Source organism: Conger conger, chromosome 10, assembly GCF_963514075.1.
Source record: "Conger conger chromosome 10, fConCon1.1, whole genome shotgun sequence".
NCBI classification, from domain to species: domain Eukaryota; kingdom Metazoa; phylum Chordata; class Actinopteri; order Anguilliformes; family Congridae; genus Conger; species Conger conger.
This window is the reverse complement of record NC_083769.1, coordinates 1,056,772-1,080,915: the sequence shown is the minus strand read 5'-3', so window position 1 is coordinate 1,080,915 and position 24,144 is coordinate 1,056,772. Positions and strand designations below refer to the sequence as shown.

General features: G+C 40.2%; 1 protein-coding gene across 2 annotated transcripts in view; it reads right to left on the bottom strand.

The window, feature by feature from the left end:
• LOC133138252 (EF-hand calcium-binding domain-containing protein 4B-like) overlaps window positions 1-23,147 on the bottom strand; it is a 60,267-nt gene extending 37,120 nt beyond the window's left edge. The window contains exons 1-4 of one of the 2 annotated variants that reach the window (XM_061256847.1): window positions 23,026-23,147; window positions 11,801-17,830; window positions 11,379-11,600; window positions 10,604-10,715 (exon numbers count right to left, since the gene is read on the bottom strand). In XM_061256847.1, the coding sequence (XP_061112831.1) occupies window positions 10,604-10,715; window positions 11,379-11,600; window positions 11,801-11,884 (418 nt within the window). In that variant the 5' untranslated portion in view covers window positions 11,885-17,830; window positions 23,026-23,147. Of the gene's footprint in view, window positions 1-10,603; window positions 10,716-11,378; window positions 17,831-23,025 lie in introns of both variants that reach the window. The other variant, XM_061256846.1, reaches the window with a different exon arrangement.
• Window positions 23,148-24,144: the final 997 nt, after the last annotated feature.

Here is a 24,144-nt window from a genome sequence, read left to right as displayed (position 1 = left end):
CCAAGATGTGTCCTGTTAGATTGATTGGTTCAACAATACATAGTTCTTAATGTCTACTCTTGCTTTTATACTTGGGTTTTGCCTGTGAACACTGCATTTGTATTAGAAAAGATAAGCCAACATGAAGACCAGAGAGCTGTCTTTGGGAGAAAAGCAATTTTGCCATTTTGAAGCTTGGAATGTCCTGAAAAAGGAAGGAACCACTGGCATACTGAGCAACAGACATCGAACAGATCGACCGAGCAGTAGTTGACATAAACATTTAGAGAGTTGTAAAGAAAATCCTGAAAACGTCAATCAGTGACATCACAAACAATCTCGACAGAGCAGGAGTGAAGGTATCTCAATCAACCATTTGAAGAAGAGCAGCAATATAGAGACTATACCACATGATGCAAACCACTCATCAGTAGTAAGAATCATAAGGCAAGATAACAATTTGCAAATAAGTAAAGAGATGAGCCACAAAAGTTCTGGAACAGTTTTATGGACTGATGAGACCAAGATTAACCTCTACCAAAGTGATGGAAAGGCCAAAGTGTAGAGAAAAAAGGGATCTGCTCATGATCAAAAGCATACAAGCTCATCTGTGAAGCACGGTGGAGAAAGTGTCATGGCTTGGGCTTGCATGGCTGCTTCTGGAGTGGGCTCACTAATCTTTATTGATGATGTAACTCAGCAGCAAGATTAATTCAGAAGTCTACAAAAACATTCTGTCTTCCAACTTATGGAGAAATGCATCCATACTAATTGGAAGAAACTTCATCATGCAGCAAGACAATGACAGAAAGAATATTGCCAACACAACAAAATACACAAAATATTGGCGTATGTAGAAAAGAGGAAATGTACGTACACCAAAACATATTGCGATCTATAACACCTTGCGTACGGCTGCCACTTGTACAGTTACCCAAACATGGTTAATTAATATTAATTAATATCGATAAGCATAGAAATGTCCTTGATAATCCGTATGTAGGCTATGTCTGTGAATGACAATGTCAGAGCGCAAAGCTAAGAAGAGAAACTTAGAAAGATAAATAAGAAAGATAATTTGGACATTGATGGGACTGATTCACAAAAGCAAATTTGTCCTCGTTTAGGTTAACCAAAGTGAATTGTAAACTTTTACAAAAAATTGCTAACTGATAACAGATATTTTATTCTGAAGCTGAAATGGTAAAATCAGTTTAAAATAAATGCGCATTCACCATTTTATTATTGTGGTTTAAGCAATATTGCAATATGCTGTTCATCTGTGGCCAATATCTGTGGCCATTTCAGGGGGCTAAGAATTCAAACACCGCAGGGAATTTAATTTTACAGTGCCATCAAATAGGTTTTCTGTTGCTGTTGGTTCACTTATGGCTTATTGTATGCCGTTTTTTCATCCATGTTTATTTGTTAACACACATATTAAAATACCGGATAACTGAACGTAGCTTTCCACTATGCGGTATCTACATAAAAATAAATAAAGCAATATATTATCATGAGGCTATTTATCCATTGGATATTGAAAGTAAAAATATCCTGCTTTCAGCGAAAAACTGACCATGTTAATCTCACAACCACGATTGTCCCGTGTCATATAAAAGGCAAAGTTTACCGTTACATAAAAATATATCACATTGTATAGAGACCTGTATTGGCATAAATGATCATGACACCAGTTGCCTATGGTAAAATAGGCTTAGTGTTATATGTTATAGTGTAATATTATATCAGGCAAATATTGCATTCCCAACAGATTTCATGCCAATCAAGTCTGTCCGGCAGAAGCCACAGGGAAGAGAGATGAAAACATGAAGAATTCTTATTTTAACAGATGCATTTTTTTAAAATGACACCGTATGTATTGTTGGGTCATTCCAATTATACCATCCCAATTATGCCAGGCTCAATCATATCGAAATAAACAAAATCAGCTCATAATCCAGTCATTATGGGACGGAAAATCCTTGTGATCCCTGAACACCCTCTCCATCTGAAGCCTGCCATTGGCAAAGCCCTCCAACAGTGCTAAAGCAGCCATTGCTGAACACCCTCTCCATCTGAAGCCTGCCATTGGCAAAGCCCTCCAACAGTGCTAAAGCAGCCATTGCTGAACACCCTCTCCATCTGAAGCCTGCCATTGGCAAAGCCCTCCAACAGTGCTAAAGCAGCCATTGCTGAACACCCTCTCCATCTGAAGCCTGCCATTGGCAAAGCCCTCCAACAGTGCTAAAGCAGCCATTGCTGAACACCCTCTCCATCTGAAGCCTGCCATTGGCAAAGCCCTCCAACAGTGCTAAAGCAGCCATTGCTGAACACCCTCTCCATCTGAAGCCTGCCATTGGCAAAGCCCTCCAACAGTGCTAAAGCAGCCATTATGCATCACTGTGCATGGTCATCACCCAGCCGTTTCAGAATCAGAATCAGAATCAGAATCACTTTATTTGCCAAGTAGTTTTCACATACAAGGAATTTGCAAAAATATAAAAATACAGTATGCTCATCATCACAGGCATCTAAAAAAATCTACTGAGACAGTGTGACTTCACAAGCTTGCAACCTATGCTGCAATTTGTTATAGTTTTTTTACAATCGTTTTCACACTTGTCTCAATACCATGTCCACTTTTTCAAAACTCTTCACACAGTGTGCTTTTGAAACACACACCTGAGCACATCAGTTAACCTTTGGTGCAAAAGGCACTTCAACCACCAAAACACTTAATATTTCACCCAAAAGTGACTCTTGCTGCCATAACTATAGCGCTGCTTTCTCCCATAAGACTACTTTGTCACTCAATGTACAATGAACTACAAAACACAAACAACTTGGAGCATTGCTAAATACATATATTATATGTTTCCCTTTCCTCTATTTTTGCATCCACAAATATTTCAAGCCAAGTAGCTAAAGAAACTTTTGATCTGTTGGTTTGCCTCTCACAATAGATGTCATGACTGAGTGTGGTAAATTTACAGTAAACTGTAAATGAATGAATGTTTTACTATATTGGAATCCCAGATTCCCACATTTTTACTAGGTAACATAAAAGAATATATGATAAAGAAACAAATCACAAAAGCAACAGTATTCTTCAAAGGGTTTAGAGTATTTTGACATTTGTTCTCACAGTGCAATATACTGTAATTCAGAAAAGAAAAATACAATACAATCAATTACTCAAAGTACATTACCATCAATAAGAAATACATACCAAAAAGCAATATTTTCACTATATACAGTAATTAGCACATATATTGTCTGCCTATCAGTATCAGAAGTCTACTGTTGGCCTGGCCCATCCATCCTGTCCTCTGCATTTGGCAATAGATTTTCATCAACATCACTCCAAATGTTATCTCTTGCTATACACCGAGGAAAACATCTTTTTGCGTGCCTTTTCCAGCCCTGTGACATCTGTTCATGTGGGTGGTGGTCCTAAACCTTCACCTATACCTTCATAAACTTCATATTGTTCCTTGTCTCAATACCATGTCCAACCTTCACATATACCTTCATAAACTTCATATTGGTATCTGAGCTCCTTGACACCCTCAGAGTTCCTGTCAAAGGGGACAGTGTACAACTGTTTCATCCTGAATGGTTGTAGTGTCAATGTTTGGAAATATGTTGTTGTCTGCGATTATGTTGTTGCATATTTCTCTTAGCCTGATGCTGTTATTGACAATGACCATCCCAACTATTGTATCCTCCTGTTGAGGCGTAAACATTCTTCCCCTTCCCCCCTGTGTGACTGTGTGAGGTAACCGCTGGGTCCTGTAGTGAGTCAAAGACAAATGTGCACTGATACATCTGCTTTTTCTGGAGACTTCTGAAATCACAGTACTGCTGTAATATACACATCAATTGAACTTGGTTTGGTTGATGCTCTTCCGCGACGTCTTCTTCCTCTGCCTCTGGCTGCATCCATTTTCCCCACCAAGGCTAAAGAATGCAAATGCCAATCCAAAGGTGGCCCCTTTTGTATATGTGGTAACAGGGCACAAACAACAAACACCTTGGTAGGTTGTTCACTGAAATGACAGCCAGGTGTTTCAACAGTACATATACAGCAGTAATAGTGGAAAAATCTCTTCAGTGACAACTACATCTATATTTTCCCTATATACATGCACATTTCAATGCAAGTATGATCACTTTTGTATAGATGGTAACAAGGCTGCAAACAAAAACATTTAATAAACTGAATAAACTTTCTGCTCAAATCAGAATGCTTTCTTATGTATTTCAAGCATATAGTTTCATTTTTCAGAATTTTTCAGAATTTTATTGGGTTTTGAACTGAAAGTTAACTGTTTTGAACAGAGTATCTAAATGTCTGCAAAAGTTGCTGTATTTGTACAAACATTTGCTGGTAGTGAACACTGACTGAGAGAGGTATTCATGAATTTTGGAAGAAGTGGTGATTGAATGCCTTTAGTATGAAAGCAATGCAAAAATATCCACAGTTTAGTTCACATAGTCTAATGATATGGTGAATGTGTTAAGTGTTTTGAAAAAGTGGACATGGTATTGAGACAAGTGTGAAAACGATTGTAAAAAACTGTATTAAAGTGCAAAATCTTTGGGGGTGTCTGTGAAAATGGGGGGATGGATTTGAGGTGGGACAGCACAAGGCGCTCAAAAGACAAGGTGTTCAGCCAGGTGTTTCAGCAGTACATATACAGCAGTAATAGTGGAAAAATCTCTTCAGTGACAACTACATCTATATTTACCCTATATACATGCACATTTCAATGCAAGTATGATCACTTTTGTATAGATGGTAACAAGGCTGCAAACAAAAAAAATTGAATAAACTGAATAAACTTTCTGCTCAAATCCGAATGATCTGTCTTACGTATTTCAAGCATATAGTTTCATTTATCGGCCAAAATACAAAATATTTCCTTTCACAATGATCAGAATTTTATTGGGTTTTGAAAATTAATTGAATGTTATATGGAGTCCAAATAATTGATAATTAATTTCTGTGTCAAGTTTTTTTTAATAAATCCCAATTTATGCTTAGAAAGTGGGGCATGCACATTTCAAGCTCTTTTTTGGGCATATTCAACGGTTATAAATGAGGCCCCTGACCTTAACCCAATTGACCATGCATTTCACCTCTTCAGATAAAATGCATGGTCAATTGACCCTAACCCTAACCCTCCTGAAGAGGTGACAAGCCTCACAACATGTTTTGTGTTCTTTTCATCTCAACCCCAAATGCATTCAGTGTATTGCAAAAACAATAATAATAATGGCTTAGTTGCTAAAATTAATACTGCCCACATTTTTATATTACAGTTTTTTACAATCGTTTTCACTCTTGTCTCAATACCATGTCCACTTTTTCAAAACACTTACAGTTTTTTACAATCGTTTTCACACTTGTCTCAATACCATGTCCACTTTTTCAAAACACTTAACACATTCACCATATCATTAGACTATGTGAACTAAACTGTGGATATTTTTGCAATGCTTTCATACTAAAAGCATTCAATCACCACTTCTTCCAAAATTCATGAATACCTCTCTCAGTCAGTGTTCACTACCAGCAAATGTTTGTACAAATACAGCAAATTTTGCAGACATTTAGATACTCTGTTCAAAACAGTTAACTTTCAGTTCAAAACCCAATAAAATTCTGATCATTGTGGAAGGAAATATGCTGCATTTTGGCAGAAAAATGAAACTATATGCTTGAAATACGTAAGACAGATCATTCTGATTTGAGCAGAAAGTTTATTCCGTTTATTCATTTTTTTTGTTTGCAGCCTTGTTACCATCTATACAAAAGAGATCATACTTGCATTGAAATGTGCATGTATACAGGGTAAATATAGATGTAGTTGTCACTGAAGAGATCTTTCCACTATTACTGCTGTATATGTACTGTTGAAACACCTGGCTGTCCTTTCAGTGAACAACCTACCCAGGTGTTTGTTGTTTGTGCCCCGTTACCACATATACAAAAGGGGCCACCTTTGGATTGGCACTTGCATTCTTTAGCCTTGGTGGGGAAAATGGATGCAGCCAGAGGTAGAGGAAGAAGACATCATGGAAGAGCAAGAACAGTTGTGTCTGATGAAATCAGAGCCACAGTCATTGATCATGTGGTAAATCATGGTCTGTCCCTGAGGGAATCAGGTTGAGGGTTCAACCAAACTTGCCTAGATCCACAGTGGCTTCAATAGTGAGGATTTTCAGGCAAACCAACAGGTACTATACAGTATTTACAGCATTCTGACTGAAGGAGTTCAATTGATGTGTATATTACAGCAGTACTGTGATTTGAGAAGTTTCCAGAAAAAGCAGATGTATCAGTGCACATTTGTCTTTGACTCACTACAGGACCGAGCGGTTACCACACACAGTCACACAGGGGGAAGGGGAAGAATGTTTATACCTCAACAGGAGGATACAATAGTTGGGATGGTCATTGTCAACAACAGCATCAGGCTAAGAGAAATACGCAACAACATAATCGCAGACAACAACATATTTCCAAACATTGACAATGTAAGCACTACAACCATTTCAAGAGTGTTACAGAAACATCAGATCAGGATGAAACAGTTGTACACTGTCCCCTTTGACAGGAACTCTGAGGGTGTCAAGAAACTCAGGTACCAATATGAAGTTTATGAAGGTATATGTGAAGGTTTAGGACCACCACCCACATGAACAGATGTCACTTCTAGATGCAATGGCTGCTGGGTGTGATGTTGATGAAAATCTATAGCCAAATGCAGAGGACAGGATGGATGGGCCAGGCCAACAGTAGACTTCTGATACTGATAGGCAGACAATATATGTGCAAATTACTGTATATAGTGGAAATATTGCTATTTGGTATGTATTTCTTATTGATTGTAATGTATTTTGAGTAAATGATTGTATTGTATTTTTCTTTTCTGAATTACAGTATATTGCACTGAGAGAACAAGTGTCAAAATACTGTAAACCCTCTGAAGAATACTGTTGCTTTTGTGATTTGTTTCTTTATCATATATTGTTTTACATTACACAGTAAAAATTGTTATTCTGGGTTTCCAATATAGTAAAACATTCATTCATTTACAGTTTACTGTAAATTTCCCACACTCAGTCATGACATCTATTATGAGAGGCAAACCAACAGATCAAAAGTTTCTTTAGCTGCTTGGCTTGAAATATTTGTGGATGCAAAAATAGAGGAAAGGGAAACACATAATATATGTATTTAGCAATGCTCCATGTTGTTTGTGTTTTGCAGTTCATTGAACATTGAGTGACAAAGTAGTCTTATGGGAGAAAGCATATGCTATAGTTATGGCAGCATGAGTCACTTTTGGGTGAAATATTAAGTGTTTTGGTGGTTGAAGTGCATTTTGCACCAAAGGTTAACTGATGTGCTCAAGTGCGTGTTTCAAAAGCACACTGTGTGAAGAGTTTTGAAAAAGTGGACATGGTATTGAGACAAGTGTGAAAACGATTGTAAAAAACTGTAATACATTGCTTTGAAAAGTTTATGTTAGCAATTAGTGCACATATACATTTATATTCATATGGAGTCATTTTCTATGCAGATTTGGGTTCTAGCTCAGCTAGTTTGTTTATTTGTTTAATGTTTATTTGAGTATGGACAATGGCAAGTGTGGTGTCTTAACTGTTAAACTGGCTTAATAAGATACAGAGAGATCTTTATAGTTCTTTAATCCGGCATGTTATCATTTACAAGCACGTATGACGTAGCACGCACCGTACATCACTATAGCCTATGAACAGAGGCTCTTAAAGGAGCCTGAACCATAACAGCAAGAGACATAGCATCATTACTGCCCATTACTGCCTTCATGTAAAGGCCTTATCATTCCTGATGATGCACATATCACTGCCATGTTGTGCTGGTGCAGATTTAAGAGTGGGGATCAGGGCAACTGTATTCTATTCTTTAGATTGTTCTGATTGGTTCGTGGTGTTTAAGGCTGCTGGGAATGGTTAGTCATCTGACAAGGTTTGTGGTAGCTGTTTTTTAGTGGAAAGCGGGTAGCCGAATGGAGCTTTATTTTCATATTATTTTGGTGCAATAAAAAAAAAAAATCACAATGAAGACTCCCGTCTTTTGCAGCACAATGTCATGGGTTATGTTGGGTATTGCCCTAGCGTTGGCTGACAAGTTGTGTGAACTATGCAGCTGGCTAACAGTTAGCAGATTCGGCCCGGGAACCGGAAAGTAAGCTAGTTTCAGTTCCCCTGTGTCTCCCAACAGACTGAACAGGAAACAGGAAAAGGTAACATCAGGAATAGTCTATTTGGGGGTGACATGGCTCAGGCAGTAAGAGCAGTCGTCTCATTGGCTCAGGCAGTAAGAGCAGTCGCCTCATTGGCTCAGGCAGTAAGAGCAGTCGTCTCATTGGCTCAGGCAGTAAGAGCAGTCGTCTCATTGGCTCAGGCAGTAAGAGCAGTCGTCTGGCAGTCGGAGGGTTGCCGGTTCAATCCCCCGCCCGGGCTGTGTCGAAGTGTCCCTGAGCAAGACACCTAACCCCCAAATGCTCCTGACAAGCTGGTCGGTGCCTTGCATGGCAGCCAATCGCCGTCGGTGTGTGAGTGTGTGTATGAATGGGTGAATGGAGAAGCATCAATAGTACAGCGCTTTGGATAAAGGTGCTATATAAATGCCTGCCATTTACCATTTACCTATTTAATGCCTGTATGCTTGTAGGCCTGCCTAATTCCTGTGCCCTTTTACTGTGTATAATTTTTGTGCTTTATGACAATTTTATTGTAGATCATTCAGTGCTATTGTATATTGCTTCTTCTACTGACTCTGAGGAAGACGTCAGAATATCAGCCTTTGTCCTGTTGCGCTAAACAGTGGGGTTTGGTCTGAGCTTCCCATGCTCCAGCATTCCTTATTTTGGCTAGTCCCTGGGAAGTTGTTCGGAGAAGGAGTCCTAGTTTGTTACTCTGTACCTGGCTGTACACCTTATAGTCCTAGTACAGTTAACCAGCTTGAAGCACATGGGGGCTCTCCCTTTTGCACTGGTTATTGTACATTTGTTGTATTCTACAACCATAAACCCAGCATACACTCTGCATACTATGCAGATTCATTATTATTCCTTGTCCATGTACCACCATCTTTTCAACATTCTGTAAACAAGAAATAATGTTCCATGGCTTCTGTGTCTGCTCTTAAGAGTCCCACTGTGTATGAGCTGGTCCCAAGCCAAACGCCCTGACGCCCACTGTTCCCCTTCTACCTCTCAAGCATTATTGTTACTACAAAAAATATAAGGTTGCTTATGTTTGTGTCTTCTACAACCTGCAATTGGAGAGCCTTGAATACCATAGAAGTGTATTATGTATCTGCAACAATTGAAAATGTTATTTCAGAATCTATGCCCCAAAAGCTTTACCTCTGTCATAACTCCTAATGACATACTAATAACAAACGAAAATATTTTCACTTAATTTGACATGGTCTAAATGATGTCATGACACTGTTATAACCTCATAAATTAGTCCTTTAGTGGTCATTTCAAAGAATGGGTAACAGGACAATGCAAATTAAACTTAACATGGTCAGCACAGGGACATGAAACTGCGTTGATGGGAACAAATCCACCTGTATCTTAAAGGAGTCATTGTACGGGTATATGGTTCTTCCAGAGGTGTGTTTCATAAATTAACATTGGTGCCTTATCTACTCATCTCAACCTACAAAGAAAATAATATAAACTCATGGCAAGCTGTTTTTACATGACATATCACTATTTGGCAGTCTGATGCAGAGTGACATAGCTTTCAGCTATTAATTGACATAGTTATTTTCAAATGTCACAATGAATCAGTGGTATGATACCTCTGTCATAGTGAGCCTTCTATGTAGGTTGTTATGTCTGTTGTGTTATAACACAAACTGGAGATTGTAATGACTCTGTCAAATAGTGTTACTGTTTTAACATTTTTAAATGTAAGATTACAAGCTAGATCACACTGTCTTTCCCTTTCGGCAACTGAGAACACAAAGTAATTTGTTACCATGTCACTCGTAGTGAGCACTTTAATGTCTTGGCTTTCATGATTTGTATGTCTCAGTGTCAGATTCAGTGTAGAAACATAGTTGTGAATGTATGAAAAGCAGGGAACGGTAGCTAGCCAGCTCATCATCCTTCCCCAGTCACCTGGCAAACAACTACATCAGCTGCACTTGTGGCTGCACCTTAAAATGGGAAAATCCTCCATTTAGTCATCTTTGGCTAATTCTAACCAATACTGATCATTTTTCTCAGCTGAGTCTTCAGTTATTTTGCTTGATGAACAAGCTAGCTAGTTATATGAATAATTAGTTGAAGTATCATCTCAAAGCACCTTGCTGGTTGTGTCTGCTGTTGGGCCATTTTGGTAAGGCTTTATTTTACTTCACAGTCGGTTAGCTGCATCGTCTTTATTGTGTTTCCTTGGTAAATACCAGGTACTTATTAGGTCAGTATTTCATCACTACCTGATTATATAGCATATAATATTCATGATATATATTATATTTAATAGCATTGTGTCCCTGAGGACAAAGCCAAACGGAATGATTCTGTACATTCTGAGAGTTACTCACGGAAGCCTGCTGTGACATCCTGAGAAGTGACCAGTCCCTCTCTATCCTTGTCCAGTCGATCAAATACCTGCCAAAGTTCTTCAGTACTGAGCCCCAGCTCACCTCCCAGTCCCTGGAATGCATACACATGCATGCACACACATGAGTAAAATTACATATAGGCATTTTGTCCTTATGTCATCTTCCTATCCTGGACCCTCCAGACTGAGGTCCTGACTTATCTTCCTGTTGTCTTTCCTGCTGGTCCTGCCTTCATGCAATGCATCTGACTCTGGCCAAACAGATTGCTTGAACTGCCACTTTGCTATAGTCTCCCACAACCATGGCCATCCCTGCAAACTCTGCATTTCCAGCTGCTTTAAACCCGAATGCCTCCATTGTCTGTCACCATTTTAATTATTCTGCCCAGTGTCTGAAGGAGTGGATGGCCACACCCATGAATTAGGACCCACCCAAGGTTTCCTCCAATATCCTCAAGATTTGCCACTGTCACCTATCGCTGGTTCTTGGGAGCCTGGGCCCAGAATATCTACAATGTGCATTGAGACAGTGGTCCGTTGTGAAAAGCATTTTACAAGTTAATTGAATCTGTAACTTAATGCTGTCAATGTTAACATGTCCCTGTGATACTGCATGCCCCTGTGATCTGTGTACAGCAGAAAATACAAACTTAAAGTAGAGCTTAAAATATGAACACTGTTTGTTTGACTGAATCTTGTATAACATATTAGCAGTGTTTTCATGAGCAAAAACAATCAAATGAATAGAGTTGTACCTGCATCAGGTCCCATGTGATGAAGCCCCTTTCTTCTGGGTCCCAGTGTTGGAAGATTTCCTTAATTCTCTGCAATACTGCTGAGGCTTTGGGATCCTCTACCTCAAGATCAGCTTGTCTGAGGTCTCTTTCCCCTTTCCATACACTTCTCCTGTCTTTGCAGCTGGAACCCAACTTCTTCCTCACTGCAGGGGGCTGTGTGGCCACTGTACTTGCCTTATCCTGTTTTCCGGTAATAGCAGGACATTGAGTTGGCTCTAAAAATGCAAGTGACTGAACTGAACTCATGATGGCCCCATCCTTTTTCTTATCTATTCCCCTTTCTTGTTTATGTGAGCCATTCATTCCCTCTAACATTTGTCCCATTTCTCCTTCATCTCCCTGACTTTTCTCCCTCTGTTTGCTAAATTTTTCCCTCTCACCTTGATTGGGAGAATGCTGGAGGCCTTTGCGAGTTGATCCCATTTTCCTCCTCCGTGGTGGTATAGTGGAAGTATTGTGCTCATCTGCAGAAAACTGCCCAATGTTTTTAGGCTGGTAGAACTGTTGAGTGTTGCCAGTCAACTCCTGACTCCTCCACTGAGAATCATGAAGACTTACTGAGAGGTCACAATTTTTTTCTGTGTGCAGATTTCCACCTGGTGGGTTCAGTTGGTCAATAAGAGCAGTGTCTTGAATCATATTCTCATGCTTTGTGATTTCTGTTACACTGAACCCCACACCCTCTCTGTGGGTTGTCTGTGTGTTTGGAATTGACTCAATTTCCTTTGCAAAGGTAGTATGTGTTGATTGGACACAATTATCTGAGATATCAGGTGTGTGATACATTCCAACTTCCATCTCCTGTTGTTCTCTCTCCTCCTTATTCTCCTTCTCCACTGAAAAGGTTGAATGTTCTGTGGATTGATGGATGCTCTTTTCCTTCTGATTTTCTGCTTGAATTTCTTCTGATGGTACAGATGTCCCAGAGTCATCTTCCAACTTTGATGACTCTTCTCCTTTCTCTCCCTCCTCCCCCATGACAGCCTCTGTCTGCCCCTCAGCTCTACGGGAGCTTTTACGAGTGGACCCTAACTTCCTTTTCTTTTCTCTTCTTGTAGGGACTGGATGACGCATCTCAAGGGGTAGGGCAGTGTCCTTGACCTTCACAGTATTTGTACATCTGTCTTTCTCGGCCAGATTTATGGTCCTTTCATCAGCCTGGTCTCCTCTTTCCTGTGCTTTGATTTCTCCCTCATGTTTGAAAGGCGTGTTCTCCGTCACTAAGGGCAGCTGAGTGCCTTGCAGCTTTAGAGTCTCCGCTTGTTCAGCATTGCTAGAGTTATCTGATTGCTCAAATATTGTAGAGGAATGGCCATCACTGACAACTTCTCCCTCCGTATTCTCTTTGATTTTCTCATGACCACTCTCCTCTGCCAGAATAAAGAGCACATCTCCTGTACTGTGTTCTTTATTCATCATCTCTCCCCCCCCACTCTTTTGAGGATGGTCTTCTAATTCTGGAGTCCTTTTCTGAGAGTCATTAAAGTTTAAACTAAGGGCTGACCCCTTGTCTGGGAGCAGGCTGTCTTCTGATTGGTTCAGTTGGTCCAAAATGACAGTGTCTTCAACCAGATTCTCATGCTTTGTGTTTTCTGCTACACTGTGCTCCACACTCTCTCTGCTCCAGAGGGTCAGCTGTGTGTCTGTGTCTATCTCCCAATCCTTTACAAATGTGGAAGGTTCAACCAATTGAGAATGATCTGAGGCCTCGGGTTTGTGGGTGGAGATGTCTGAATCTTCTCTGTCTCCCACCTGGCACTCCATTCCCTTCTCATGATCTGTAGCATAATGGATGCTCTTTTCCTTCTGTTCTTCTGCTTGTATTTCACCTAATGGTGCAACTGGCTCAAAGCCCAATGGCTCTTCTAACAGTGATGGCTCTTCCCCTTTCTCTATCTCCTGCCCCATGGCATCCTCTTCCAGGCCTGTCTCTATCTGCACCTCAGCCTTGCGGGAGCGTTTACGAGTGGAGCCCAGCTTTCTTCTTCTTTCTCTTTTGTTAGGGACTGGAAGGGATGTCTCCTGGGGTAGGATGGTATCCTCATACACCATGATGTCAGCAGATTTGTCTGTTGTATCTGTCTCTGCTCCCCTCTGATCAGTTTTTCCTTGTTTTCCTTCTTCCTGTACACTGATTTCACCCTCACATCGGATAGGCGTGTTCTCCATAATTAAAGGAAGCTGTGTGCCTTGCAGTTTTGCAGTCTCCACTTGTTCAGCAGCAGTAGAGTTGTGGGATTGCTCCAATATTGTAGGGGAATGACCATCGCTGACAACAGTCTGTCCCTTTTCAGGGTTCCTCTCCTCCTCTCTCTCCTTATTCTCTTTGATTTTCTCATGCCCATTCTCTTCATCAAGACTAAAGAGCACCTCTCCCTTACAGACCTCTTCAGAAGAATGATCCTCTACATTGCTCATATCTCCCTCCTCACTCTTTTGGGCAGGGTCTTCTAAATCCACACTCCTCTGCTCAAGGTCATTAAGGTTTAAACTGAGCGCTGAACCCTTGTCTGGGCGCAGACTGCCCTCTAATTTATTCAGTTGGTCAGATTCTTCAATCAAATTCTCTGCTACACTGCATCCTACACTCTCTGTCCTTGCTTGGGTCAGCTGTGTGTCTGTGTGTGTCTCCTCCCTTATAAATGTGGTATGATGTGCTTGGCCAGAGTAATCTGACATATGAGGTGTGTGAGATGATCCAGCTTGTTCTATCACACTGTCTTCTTGTCTCTCCTCCTTATACTCCATCCCCATAAAAAATGTGGATTGTTCAGCTTGTTCAGAATTATCTGAGGTCTCAGGTGTCTGAGTGGAGATGCGAGAAGCTTTTTTCACTCCTATCTGGCAGTCCATTCTATTGTTTTGATCTGTGGTCTGACATATCATTGGTTCCGTCTGTTTTGCTGCTTGTATTTCACCTAATGGTGCAGCTGGCTCAAAGCCCAATGGCTCTTCTAACAGTGATGGCTCTTCCCCTTCCTCTATCTCCTGCCCCATGGCATCCTCTTCCACGCCTGTCTCTATCTGCACCTCAGCCTTGTGGGAGCATTTACGAGTGGAGCCCAGCTTTCTTCTTCTTTCTCTTTTGTTAGGGACTGGAAGGGATGTCTCCTGGGGTAGGATGGTATCCTCATACACCATGATGTCAGCAGATTTGTCTGTTGTATCTGTCTCTGCTCCCCTCTGATCAGCTTTTCCTCGTTTTCCTTCTTCCTGTACACTGATTTCACCCTCACATCGGATAGGCGTGTTCTCCATCATTAAAGGAAGCTGTGTGTCTTGCAGTTTTGCAGTCTCCACTTGTTCAGCAGCAGTAGAGTTGTGGGATTGCTCCAATATTGTAGGGGAATGACCATCGCTGACAACAGTCTGTCCCTTTTCAGGGTTCCTCTCCTCCTCTCTCTCCTTATTCTCTTTGATTTTCTCATGCCCATTCTCTTCATCAAGACTAAAGAGCACCTCTCCCTTACAGACCTCTTCAGAAGAATGATCCTCTACATTGCTCATATCTCCCTCCTCACTCTTTTGGGCAGGGTCTTCTAAATCCACACTCCTCTGCTCAAGGTCATTAAAGTTTAAACTAAGGGCTGACCCCTTGTCTGGGAGCAGGCTGTCTTCTGATTGGTTCAGTTGGTCCAAAATGACAGTGTCTTCAACCAGATTCTCATGCTTTGTGTTTTCTGCTACACTGTGCTCCACACTCTCTCTGCTCCAGAGGGTCAGCTGTGTGTCTGTGTCTATCTCCCAATCCTTTACAAATGTGGAAGGTTCAACCAATTGAGAATGATCTGAGGCCTCGGGTTTGTGGGTGGAGATGTCTGAATCTTCTCTGTCTCCCACCTGGCACTCCATTCCCTTCTCATGATCTGTAGCATAATGGATGCTCTTTTCCTTCTGTTCTTCTGCTTGTATTTCACCTAATGGTGCAGCTGGCTCAAAGCCCAATGGCTCTTCTAACAGTGATGGCTCTTCCCCTTTCTCTATCTCCTGCCCCATGGCATCCTCTTCCACGCCTGTCTCTATCTGCACCTCAGCCTTGCGGGAGCGTTTACGAGTGGAGCCCAGCTTTATTCTTCTTTCTCTTTTGTTAGGGACTGGAAGAGATGTCTCCTGGGGTAGGGTGGTATCCTCATACACCATGATGTCAGCAGATTTGTCTGTTGTATCTGTCTCTGCTCCCCTCTGATCAGTTTTTCCTAGTTTTCCTCCTTCCTGTACACTGATTTCACCCTCACATCGGATAGGCATGTTCTCCATAATCAAAGGAAGCTGTGTGTCTTGCAGTTTTGCAGTCTCCACTTGTTCAGCAGCAGTAGAGTTGTGGGATTGCTCCAATATTGTAGGGGAATGACCATCGCTGACAACAGTCTGTCCCTTTTCAGGGTTCCTCTCCTCCTCTCTCTCCTTATTCTCTTTGATTTTCTCATGCCCATTCTCTTCATCAAGACTAAAGAGCACCTCTCCCTTACAGACCTCTTCAGAAGAATGATCCTCTACATTGCTCATATCTCCCTCCTCACTCTTTTGGGCAGGGTCTTCTAAATCCACACTCCTCTGCTCAAGGTCATTAAAGTTTAAACTAAGGGCTGACCCCTTGTCTGGGAGCAGGCTGTCTTCTGATTGGTTCAGTTGGTCCAAAATGACAGTGTCTTCAACCAGATTCTCATGCTTTGTGTTTTCTGCTACACTGTGCTCCACACTCTCTCTGCTCCAGAGGGTCAGCTGTGTGTCTGTGTCTATCTCCCAATCCTTTACAAATGTGGAAGGTTCAACCAATTGAGAATGATCTGAGGCCTCGGGTTTGTGGGTGGAGATGTCTGAATCTTCTCTGTCTCCCACCTGGCACTCCATTCCCTTCTCGTGATCTGTAGCATAATGGATGCTCTTTTCCTTCTGTTCTTCTGCTTGTATTTCACCTAATGGTGCAGCTGGCTCAAAGCCCAATGGCTCTTCTAACAGTGATGGCTCTTCCCCTTTCTCTATCTCCTGCCCCATGGCATCCTCTTCCAGGCCTGTCTCTATCTGCACCTCAGCCTTGCGGGAGCGTTTACGAGTGGAGCCCAGCTTTATTCTTCTTTCTCTTTTGTTAGGGACTGGAAGAGATGTCTCCTGGGGTAGGGTGGTATCCTCATACACCATGATGTCAGCAGATTTGTCTGTTGTATCTGTCTCTGCTCCCCTCTGATCAGTTTTTCCTAGTTTTCCTCCTTCCTGTACACTGATTTCACCCTCACATCGGATAGGCGTGTTCTCCATAATCAAAGGAAGCTGTGTGTCTTGCAGTTTTGCAGTCTCCACTTGTTCAGCAGCAGTAGAGTTGTGGGATTGCTCCAATATTGTAGGGGAATGACCATCGCTGACAACAGTCTGTCCCTTTTCAGGGTTCCTCTCCTCCTCTCTCTCCTTATTCTCTTTGATTTCCTCTTGCCCATTCTCGTTAGCAAGACTAAAGAGCACCTCTCCCTTACTGACCTCTTCAGAAGAATGATCCTCTACATTGCTCATATCTCCCTCCTCACTCTTTTGGGCAGGGTCTTCTAAATCCACACTCCTCTGCTCAAAGTCATTAAGGTTTAAACTGAGCGCTGAACCCTTGTCTAGGCGCAGACTGCCCTCCAATTTATTTAGTTGGTCAGATTCTTCAATCAATTTCTCTGCTACACTGCATCCTACACTCTCTGTCCTTGCTTGGGTCAGCTGTGTGTCTGTGTGTGACTCCTCCCTTATAAATGTGGTATGATGTGCTTGGCCAGAGTAATCTGACATATGAGGTGTGTGAGATGATCCAGCCTGTTCTATCATGCTGTCTTCTTGTCTCTCCTCTTTATACTCCATCTCCATTAAAAATGTGGATTGTTCAGCTTGTTCAGAATTATCTGACGAATATTCTCTTTGCTTCCTCTCCTGCCCTATGACATCCACTTCTGTCTGCACCTCAGCCTTCAGAGAGCTTTTACGAGTGGGCCCCAACTTCCTTCTCCTTCCTCTTCTGTTAGAAAAAGATGTCTCCTGAGCTTCATCCACATTCAGATGCTCTCTGTACTTTCCCCTGTTTTCAGATATTTCATCTGGGCTTCTACTCACTCCGGATTTCTCTACTGATTCTGACTCATGTCGGTGAGCTCGGGAAACTGGACTCTCAGATTCTGTTTTACATTCCGTCTGGACTTGGGACTGCTGGATGTCGATCTCCATGGATGGCAATAAGAGTTCTGATTGGTGCTCGGCATAATTTTGGGGAGGGGCTTCACCTGCCCCTGCCCCTTTCTCCTGTCCAGCATTTGACAAGTTGTCCCCCTCCACCAGCCTCTCTATGCCCTCTGGATTCCCCGCCCCTCTCTGGTGTCTACGCGAGGAGCCCATCCTTCGGCTTTTTCCTGGCCTCTTTCCCAACAAATTCACAAGACTCTCTACAGAGGGATAAAGTATAACAGTTAGTATTATCTGCCCTGTTACGAAACAGATGCCTAAAGTGACATATTTGCCTATGCTTATCCGATTCAGCTACATTCAGCTGATCATTGTTGAATAAATCACATAATTATGCTTAATAGACCTGGAAATGTCTACTTTTGGCTGCAATTTCAAATGTCTAAGTAATTGGACTAACTAAATTAATATTGACTGACTAAATAGGTTGAGAGACCGAATCAAATAATCCACAAATTTGTCCAACACACGGGTAATGACTGCTGATGCTAGAGTTGTGAGTTAGTGTGCTGTTTCTAGAGAATAGAAAAATAAAGGAATGTGAAAGAAGGCAATTGTTAACTATTTTTTTCAAAAGCAACATTGCAGCATTTACATAACATTGCTGTGTCCCGAACATTATGATGCCCTGAAATGGAGGGACTATGCATAAACACTGCTGTAATTTCTACATGGTGAAACCAAAATGTATAAAAATGCCCTTTACTGACAATGTGTACTTGCATAACTACATACCACTGTATGTGTGAAAAAGTGTTTGCCCCCTTCCTGATTTCTTTTTTTTTTTTTTGCATGTTTGTCACACTTAAATGTTTCAGATCATCAAACAAATTTAAATATTAGTCAAAGACAGGGTTTTCATTATTAAGGGAGAAGAAAAATCCAACATTGAGTCTAAGTTAGGCTGCAGCCTACATGACAAAAATGATTTTGGCTACAACACCTACCCCACAACACCTACCCAACTTCTCATCTACAGTTGTGTTAAAAAAACAGCAGTACAACATCAGTAACCTGATGAACCACTGTTAGTGGTAGTGATACGGCATACGGCCAAGAATCTTGGGGTGACTCTTGATAACCGCCTCACCCTGGCTCCACAAGTATCCACCCTGCATTGCTTCAGGGGAGGATTGTCTCCTGCTTAGTCTAATCAACTGTATGTCGCTCTGGCAAATGGCAATAATGTAATGTAATATCATGATATGCATGCTGTTTGTTCTGAGTAATTGACTCATTCATTGAAAGGGGCGTGTTCAAATAATAGCAGTGTGGAGTTTAATTAGAGAAAAAACATTAATTCTGTGAGAAAACAGGTGTCATTAATTGTCCTTTATTAAGGAAGAAGGGAAGTAAAATTGGCCATTCCAAACATTGTTCGGAGGAACAACATCATTTGATTAAAAAGTTGATTGGAGAGGGGAAAACATATAAAAAAAGTGCAGCAAATTATAGGATGCTCAGCTGAAATTATCTCAAATGCTTTAAAATGGCAACAAAAACAAGTGAAGCATGGTGGCACAAAAATCATGGTATGGGGATGTTTTTCATACTACGGTGTTGGGTTTGTATACCAAGGATCATATATCAGTTTGAATACATCAAAATACTTGAAGAGATTATGTTGCCGTATGGTGAAGAGAAAATTCCCCTGAAATGGGTGTTTCAAAAAGACAACAACCCCAAACACACGAGTAAGCGAGCAACATCTTGGATCCAGACAAAAATAAATAAATAAAATTTGTTAATGCTTCGATTTGGAATTTAATATGTAATGTTTCCACAACATTTGAAATATGAAACTAAAAGCTATTAGAAAAAAGCTAATAGCTTTTAGTTCCATATTTCAAATGGGAACAGGGTTTTACGTTACGCTTAGTCAGATAACCCACAGTACCCATGCAAATTAGCCTTTTAAAAAAATGCAATACTTTAGAAATGCAAATGGAGCATACGATTTCATAATCTTTGTGATAGGTCATTATGGGTGCAGAAACCAGAAAGCTGTGATTTTAAAGCACTTTGAGCTATATTTAATGTATGAAATATGCTTTATAAAGGTGCTATTTGAATAATGCTTATATTATTATTTAAAAACGCTGCCTTTCAAGTATTAAGCCTCCCATCTAAAGATCATGCATATATTATACAGCTTGTTGACACGCCCAAACCTATGTCCCGCCCCCAATCTCTCCAGACGCTCCAAAGCAGTGGCTGATGGGCCAGTTTTTACACCTCGGTCACTTCTAGATGAGAAACTGTGACAACCACTCAATAAACTTTGATGGCTGATTTCTCAAAACCACTTCTGTTAGACACATATACTATAACAAGCTATATCTCCAAAACGGATTGGCCAATCCCAACAAGTGATACCTCATTGTGTAGCTCTGATCATCACATCAAATTAAAAGAAGAAAAATTAGATCTCCACTAAGATACATTAGTTACTGCATCGCATCACATATTTCAGTAGATGTAATGAGAGTCCTGGGTGGTATCTGAATCCCAGCTTCTCACTCGTCCAAAGATTTGGTAGACAACATTCTGTCACCAATACAGAAACTGAATATTCAACCATTCCTATGGGACTTCCTATCCCTAGAAAATCTTCATTGTCTCCAGTTGGTTTTGTGCCGATAGCTTGAAAACTGTGGGAGGAGTAGGCCGTCAAAAATAATAATTATAAAGTTGACTTTCAAATAACAGTAGTGTGTTGCTTCCCAATCACACTAATAAAGTTGACTTTCAAATAACCATAGTGTGTTAATATAATGTAATAAAATATGTGATGCTGCATGATTCCCAGTCCTCACACAATCGTATAATGTTTGTATCTCTCGGACCAGAGGTGGGCAGTAATGTGTTATATTTACCATTACATTTACTTGAATACATTTTTTTAAAACAGTAAATTTTACTTCTAAGTTGTTTTATAGGGGGATACTTTTTACTCTTACTCATGTACTTTTCTAAATTAAAAAAAAAATCATTTTCTTTGTTACCTTCAGCTACATTTTTCAAGCTACATTTTTTTTTAACTCATTTTTATGCAATGCTCGAATTTTAAAAAGCAGGAAAGTTCCGCCATGCCTCTCAAATATGGATTGAGACACATCAAAAATCATGTAACCTTGACCCTACCACCATGTTGGAGTAAAAGCTGTCCATACAACTGCAACCACAAGGAGAGAACGTTTTCATTGTTTATAATATACTGGTACTGGTCTATATAGTAATAATGACTTCACATCCAAACCACCAGTTAGGCTATAACCTTAGTAGCCATGGTGCAACAACATTTATTAGCTATGTTAATGTTATATTAGACGTAACTAGTAGCTAACTAAGCCTCTAAGTTTGGACATTACACTCTATGCAACTGGACCTTGGGTGATATGATATAATCCATTAAAAGTAGCCTAAAAGTGATCCTAAAAAATTCTTATATTTTTCTGGTGTCATACCTTGTCTACTTATATTGGATATCCACTTTGCGCTTTTTCACTTCGACAACGTGTTTCTTCTCCCTGATGGCTAATGCTGTTTGGCAAACCTAAGAATGACTTATCTCCAATCAGATTTGAACTGCACAGAAATTAACCATTATAAATCTTGATTGTCACTATATTTATTATCAGTGTAGATGAACTGACATTTAAATATAGTATTTATTGGGGAAAAACACAAGCAGTTAGGCGATCCATGGCGAAGTTTGGCGATCCATGATAGTATTTCTTGTGGCTTATGTTGGATAAAGGTTTAATTTACTGTTGTGTATTGTTTTATTATACGGGTATTTGATTTATTTAGGTCCTGTTTTAATTTACACATGGCTATTTCATATTTTATTTATTACTGTTTTATTGGAAGTGCATTTTTACATTTTGTATTTTGGACTTTTTAATTATCTTGATCTTGCTGTATGTACGATACATACACTCAGTGAGAACTATTAGGTACAGTACTGTGCAGAAGTCTTAGGCACCTGTATAAAATTCTGTACAGATAAGATTCTTTCAAAAATGATTCAATGAAAGGTCCTAAATAAACATACTATACATTTTACATTACATTTTAGTAATTTGGCAGAATAGTTAAAAACTGAATTAAATCAATAATTTTTGTGACCACCAATCAATATTTTAGGTTTTTCCGAGCATGTTGGAGAACTTGCCACAGTTCTTCTGCAGACTTTGGTTGGGTCCTTGTTCTGATCTCAGACAGCCTTGATCAAGTTTTTATGTGAAAAGTATTTGCTTACAGTAATATGTAACTTTTTTTTTTATTAAATACAAAAATGTCTCTGTAAAATCAAAATATTTTGGAAAATGAATTTTTGGAAATCTCAAATGTGTTTTTTTATACACAAAAAAAAATGAACATATATATATTATTATACATAATATATATAAAAAATAAAGTCTAGGGTGCCTAAGACTTCTGCACAGTTCTGTATTTATTAAACTTATTTTATAGACTTATTGGTCTTCTGCTGCTGTAACCTATCCACTTAGAGGTTTGAGGCGTTGTGTGTTCAGAGATGCTCTTCTGCATACCACTGTTGTAATGTGTGGTTATTTGCGTTACTGTCACCTTCCTGTTAGCTTCGACAAGGCTGACCCTTTTGCTCTCAACTCTCATTAACAAGGCATTTTCACTTGCAGAAACGCTGCTCACTAGATGATTTTAGTTTTTCACACCATTCTCTACAAACTTGAGAGACTGTTGTGCATGAAAATTTCAGGAGATCAGCAGTTTCTGAAATACTCAAACCATCCTATCATTCTACGGTCAAAGTCACTGAGATCACATTTCTTCCCCATTCTGACATTTGGTTGAACTACGCAGACACATATGCAGTAACAGAGGAAATCAGGAAGGAAGCACATACTTTTTCATGACACTGTAGATACCATGAAATAAAACCTGATTCTTTGTACTTTTGTATCATATTCATCATTTGATCTCAAATGAAAATGACAAAAATAACAAATGTTACTCCACCATTAACATACTTTGGTAATGCACTATAATTCTTCTACTGACCATGCCATACATGGAGGGTAGGATAATTGTGTCCTACCTATAACTTTCACCTTTCATAAACCTAGCATCCAAACTATTATACCACACTGTTGCCTCCTCAATAGTATACTCCTAATTACGCACATCCTCCGTGCCCCATTTTGGATGTAAGTGTACTAAGGACCTGTAAATAAGGAATATATCTGAAAATTTCACAGGGACAAGGGATATACTGAAGATATATTGTGGCACAAAATGCTCACAGACATGTATAATAGTTTTTGCACGATTCAACCTTGCTGTGGACACATAACACAGTGTATGGTTGTTGCATTTCCTCCCTATCTAACGCAAAAAGTGCACTCACCAGAGCCTTCATCCATTGCTCTCTCAGTCTGTCTTCACTTTAGCCATCCATCAAATGCATAATGTCTCATCGTCCTCTGTAGAGCACATATCCAAAATACTTGTCATCGTTGAACCGTTTCCTTTTCTTTGTCACCATGGTAATGTTTGGGGACTTCCTGTGCAATGTTGATGCACCGCAAAAGCTGTTTCATCTCTTTCATCAGCTTCCCCCTTTGTTGCAGAAAGTCTGGGCAATGTGCACTTCATATTTCGTCCCTTGTAATTACTCAATTTGCTTGCAAGTTATGCTAATGGGTACAGTAAATTATTGTAAAGATTAATACATAGCATGTACAGCAAAGTATAAATATAAAGATAGGTCCATTGCTGTAGTGTTTTAGATTTTTCTTGACAGGAAATGGCAGCTGACGCACTTCTGCTATAGGTACAGTTTCACACATAGCTCTGAGTAATCTGTCACGTTGTGTTTGTCATGTCATGTTTTATGTTTAGTTACTGTCTTGGTTATGTTATTGTCATGTCGTATTGCCATGTCGTATTGTCATTTAGTTGTTGTTACGATTTAATTGTTAGTCTTGCCATGTCATGTTATTTAGTTTATTGTCATATTTCGCAACTTATGTCACAATTTATGTTTCATGTTACGTTGTACTGGTCATTGATTAGCAAACACTTTTTCAATGCAAATCTTGCATTCCTGCTTTCTCTCTCTCCCTTTCTGTCACTCACACCCGAATTGTTTCAATTTCCCTTGTCTATTTACTAATCTACTAATGCTAGATCAGGATTGGGTAATACTAACATTTTAATCATGTGTTCATGTTACCTTACGTTTCTTGTGCATGTCATTTACTAATTTACTAATGCTAGGGCAGGATAGGTTGGCCTGTAGTGTAGTGGTTAAGGTAAATGACTGGGGCACGCAAGGTCGGTGGTTCTAATCCAGGTGTAGCCACAATAAGATCCGCACCGCTGTTGGGCCCTTGAGCGAGGCCTTTAACCCTGCATTGCTCTAGGGGAGGTGCGGGTGCCTTGCATTGCCTGCCTGTACCATGTCTTTGCCTGCTGTTTTTGTACTTTTGCCCCGTGGAGCAGACTTCGGTCTTGACTCTTGCGC